The sequence below is a fragment of the Petaurus breviceps genome, unplaced genomic scaffold, assembly GCF_028583685.1.
Source record: "Petaurus breviceps papuanus isolate PSGF00001 unplaced genomic scaffold, PetGlider_PUasm1.0 90397, whole genome shotgun sequence".
Taxonomy (NCBI): Eukaryota; Metazoa; Chordata; class Mammalia; order Diprotodontia; family Petauridae; genus Petaurus; species Petaurus breviceps.
In genome coordinates, this window is record NW_027187239.1 from 1,282,712 (window position 1) to 1,287,572 (window position 4,861).

At 56.7% G+C, this 4,861-nt stretch overlaps 2 protein-coding genes across 2 annotated transcripts in view; one reads left to right on the forward strand and one right to left on the reverse strand.

Moving 5' to 3' along the window:
- Positions 1-4,569, reverse strand: part of TMEM132A (transmembrane protein 132A) — a 12,737-nt gene extending 8,168 nt beyond the window's left edge. The window contains exons 1-4 of the mRNA XM_069108553.1: positions 4,329-4,569; positions 1,431-1,645; positions 851-1,069; positions 259-590 (exon numbers count right to left, since the gene is read on the reverse strand). Coding sequence (XP_068964654.1) covers positions 259-590; positions 851-1,069; positions 1,431-1,645; positions 4,329-4,428 — 866 coding nt within the window. The 5' untranslated portion in view covers positions 4,429-4,569. The remainder of the gene's footprint in view (positions 1-258; positions 591-850; positions 1,070-1,430; positions 1,646-4,328) is intronic.
- The window catches only part of PRPF19 (pre-mRNA processing factor 19), a 353,360-nt gene that overhangs the window by 320,568 nt on the left and 27,931 nt on the right, over positions 1-4,861 (forward strand). The window lies entirely within an intron of this gene.

Here is a 4,861-nt window from a genome sequence, read left to right on the forward strand (position 1 = left end):
CTTAGAACACAGAACATCCCAGCTGGGAGGGACCTTAGAACACAGAATTTTAGAGCTGAAAGGGGCCTGAGAACACAGACACAGGAGTCCAGACTGCTTCCAAGTCAGCTGGTACCAACTTGCTGTGAGCCTCCAATCTGCTTCTCTTCTCTGCCTATACATTCTCACTTGGGGATCCTGTTAGCTGGTTTTTGAGCCTGAGGAAGCTGGCACAAAGAAGTGGGATGGGGTGGAGGTGGGGAGTCCCAGGAGACTCACCAAAGCATTAGGGAGTTATCGGTAAAGTTGTGCCTCAGTAGGATGGTAGCATTGAAGGACTGCCCAGGCCTCATGAGGGCATCGGAAACTCGAAGGATGACAGCATCGTCGAGGGGCACCTCTTGCTGGCGAGGGGGATCAGCCTGCTGGATCTCCACCCATCCCACGGGCAGGGGCCGATCTGGGGGAATCCCTTCCCCAGCTGGAGCACACTGCCCGGGGGCCTCTGCCGCTGGCTCCAAGGTATAGGCCAGCTCAGCTTTGGTGGTGGCAATGCTTGAGAACCAGTGCCGTGGAAATTCCATCTCTACCACACAAGCACCCAGCGATGGCTGGAGAAAGGTGAGAGAACCCCCAATCTCTAAGCCAGACCCCTGCTTTGGGAGAGCCAATCATCCCAAAGGCAGCTGAATCTCGGCTGAGCCTTAATCTCAGCCAAGGTACCAAAACACCCTGTGGATGGGGGACCCAGTCTCTTTCCTACTACTCATTCATTCCTATGATGACCCATTCCCAACTCCATTACATTTCTGCCATCCCTTGAGAATTCCCCCAGGTCCACAGTACGATGCAGTCAGGGCACCCCACTCACTTGGAAGCGACAGGCTTGATGTATAGTGCCCAGAGGGTGGATGGCATGGAGTCGGGCACAGGGCAGATTTCGGGGGCCAGGCTGCCAGTCCTGCCCTTTGAGGTAGAAAAGGACCCGGGCATGGGGGTCCACTGGTGTGAGTACAGTCTCCACCGACACAGCCCGCACATCCCAGGTGGCGAGCAGACCACTGGGATCTGTGGCCCAGGCTGGCACAGCCTGGGGGGTAGAAAGAAGAGACTGGGTCAGACCTAGGCACCAGAACAGCAGGGTGCCATCTCTAGCCAGGGAAAAGGATCTTAAGGAACCTGAGAAAGTATCTGACCCAACTGACTTATTTTTACCCAGGAGAAAACTGAGGTCCAGAGGCAAGTGAGTCACCCACAGTCACAAAGGCAGGATTTGAACCCACACCCTCTTTCTTCAAATCTAATACCTCTCCACTGTGGCACACATCTCCATTACTCCTACTAAATGGGCAGGGCCTGAAGCCAGCCCTGCTGGATCTTGGGCTCTGGGAGCGTCTCTCTGCTCGTAGCTCCCACCTCCCAAAGCTTGTCCCTGGGGGCAGGTCCCTTACCTGCTGGGTAGTGAAGGGTGGGTAGGATGCCCGGAAGAGGGGCTGGGCTGTAGGTCTGGGTTGGAGGAGCAGGAAGGTCTCAGAACGGGAGCCCAGTGAGGAGTTGGAGGGAGGATAGTGCCCAACCTGCTGGAGGCGGAAATACTCCGGGGCCTCTAAGAGTTCCAGAGTGGCTGGCAGGTAGATAGGGTCAGGGGGCTCAGTGTCCCCACTCGCTAAAAGGGGAAAGAGCAGAGAAGACAGTGGCTGAGCAGGGTTGGGGCAGAGGAAGCCAAGCAAGCAGTGGCCTTCCCTAGTGAAGGCCTGGGCTTAGCTCAGAATCACAGAATCCTAGGGTCTAAGGCGCAGTACAGAGCATTTCATACAAGCCACCCCTGAGCCCGAATTCCACCTGTAACATCTTGCACTGTCCATTTCCAGTGATGGGGAACTCACTGCTTCCCTAGATACCTGTGCAAACTGTCCTTCATAACCCACTCCGTCCATGTCACTGCTTCCCCAAGCTTCCCTTCTGGCTGAGCTGGGAAGGCAAGATTAGTATGGCTCCTGAGGTCCTGAGGGACCCTGCTCTTTGGAAATAACAATGATTGCCATATCTGTAGGACTTTCTTCACAGCCTCTCCAACTTCCATTAGGGAGGCAGTGAAATTATTATTATCTCCATTTACTAGACCAGGAAACAGGCTCAGAGCAGGGTAAAAACTAAGGGGACGTGGGTGAGATTCAGGATCAAAGGATAATCAAGAATGCCCTCTCCCTTAAGGCTGGGGATGCCTGCCCTTCTAGAAGGTGGGATTGGTAAGAAAATAGGGTCACAAAACCTGACTTTTAGTTCTGCCTAGACTAGTGAGGCATGGCTTGACATTAGTACATCTGGGGGGAAAAATATGGGGGTCTTAGTGGACCACAAAAACTCATTGTGAGTCAACCATGTGATATGGCACCCAAAAAGATGATGTAATTTAAGGCTGCCTTAAGAAAGTCCTGGAGCTCAGGACTAGGGAGATGGGAGTCTTGCCATCCACTGCCCTGGTCAGACCTCATCTGAAAAGCTAGAGAATGTCCAAGAGAAGGCAACTAGGAGGGTGAATGGCTTTGAGTCCAGGCCATGTTTGGATGGGCTTGGCCAGAGAGGAAGACTTGGGGGGGGGGGTATAACTGTCTTTGAGTATTTGAAGGACTGTCGTGGAAGACGGATGCACTTTGTTCTATTCGGTCCTAGGGGACTTAATGAGGAACAATGACTGGAAGTGACAAAGGGGGAAACCAAGACTTGATGTCAGGAAAACCTTCCTAATGATGTGAGCTTTCAGAAGCAGGTGGAAGGTGGAGGCCTTCAAGCAAAGTCTAGAGGCCTCCCCCCAGCCCTTTCAGGGATTCTGCTACAAGGGAATCCTTGTTCAGGGCAGGTCAGGCAGATGGCTGCGTGGGCAGCTTTCTTACCTGTCTGAGCCTCAACTTTCCCATCTGGAAAGAAGGGATAATAACACCCGCCATCCCTGCCTGTGGGGTGAGTGACGGGGCGGATCCAATGCCAGGGCCTTGATGCATGGGAGAAGCATTTCAAAGGATTGCCCAAGTGCTGGGGTCGAAGGGAGGGGAGCAGATGGCTGAAAGATGCCGCCTCTAAGATCTCAGTCCCCTCCAAGAAGGAGGGAGGCCCTGTCTGGAATGGCGTGCCCAGGCCTGAGAACTTCCCCTCCCTTTCTCCATGTTCCAGGCCCTGGAGCCAAGCACGTAACAGGTGGATGGTCCTATGGAGGCCCCTCAGTCCCTTGTTCCCTCCCACTCAGCTGTACTTCCCAGCTCTTGATGAGGAGCTTTCAACCCTGCCCTCAGACCTCCTCCTGCTCCCTCCCCAGCTGGCATTAACTCAGGCGGGTTACTCTCTCCCATGTTTCCCATCTGCCCTAGAATGGGATCATCCTGCTGTGTTCCCTGGGGAAAGCTCAAGGACCTCCAGCCGTATCCCCATCCAGCCACATAGAGAAACAGGGTTGATATTCCACAAAGACATCAAGGTCCCTCAGTGGGGAAAAGGCTTCCCCAAATAATTGACATAGTACACTCAGACTTCCAAACCTCATTATATCATTTGTCTAACAGGTGGGTAATGGTCTCCTCCTCCCTCAAGGTAATGCACACCCTCTTTCTCTCCTTCCTTCCTACTAGGAAGCAAAGGACCAGTGAAGACCAGGTGGAAAAAAGGGCTCCTGAGGGGCATGACTGCTGTCCTATGGGGTCTCCCAGGAGCACAAGATACAATGAGACCAGCTATCAAAGGCAGGAAAGTGAGGGACAGAATCCAGGGGATGCTTCCTCATCTGAAAATGTAGGCAAGGGCTACGTCCCAGGTGCTAGGGCCCCTTGGAAGGACACTGAGCAGTCCAGTCTAAGTATTTTCCTGGGGTAAAAGCCGAGGATGAAGGCAGAGCTATCTGAGGTATCTGGGAAAAGAAGGGTCGGACCCCAGAAGCCAGAGGCATCTAGAGGAAAGAAAGGTCGAAACCCTGGAGGCCGGAGGTGTCTGGGGAAAAGAAGGGTCGGACCCCCGAGGAACAGAGGAGTCTGGGGAAAAGAAAGGGTCAGACCCCTAGAGTCCAGAGATGTCTGGAGAAAAGATCGGACCCTTGGAAGCCAGAGGACCAGGGAAAGGAAGGAAGCTGCCCTAGGCTCGGGGATGCCAGGGAGTCGCTTGGGTGGGGAGGAAAGGTGGTGCGGTCAGAGACCCTGATGTCAAGGGGTTGGGTCCAAGTATAAACGCGAAGGAGTTGGGGGAGCAGTGCTCCTCAGCCCCGCAGGCGAGACTCGTCCTCTGGGGCCTCCCGCCCCAGCAGCCCCCGTAGCATGCGGCAGCCCGCCGAGGGCTCCCCCATTCCGCCCCAGGGGCCCCCTCACCTCGCACAGTCTCCAGCGCGAGCAGGGCCAGCCAGAGGCAGCCGAACCCGGGACGCCCGGGACCCCGCGGAGGAGCGCTTCGGGGGCTGCCGGCGCCCATGCTCCCGGCACAAGCTTCAGGGGGCGCCGCTCCGGCCGCCAGGCATGCCCAGACCGCGACGCCTGCGCTGCCCGCCTGGCCCCGCAGCCCCCGGGTAGCCGCTGCTCCGAGCCGAGCAGACAATGGAGCCCGAGCAGGCGGGCGGCGGGGGAGGGACCCAGCCAGGGACGCCCCGCCCCCGACCCGCCGGGTCTTAGCGCCCGCGTCTACCGGCCCCACCGCCGGCCCGGCGTCCAGGCTCCTCCCGGCCCCAAGCCCCCGCCCCTCGGGGGCCCAGTTCGGGAGGGGAAACCTACCAGGGCCGGGGGTAGGAGGGGGGAAAGAAATCGACCACAGGGAAAGGGGGGCCTCGAGAACATGAGAGAGATCGTGGGCGTGCGTGTGTGCACTAGGAGAATGCCTAGGGTGGGAAGGCTTGTCCTAGGGGTGTGTG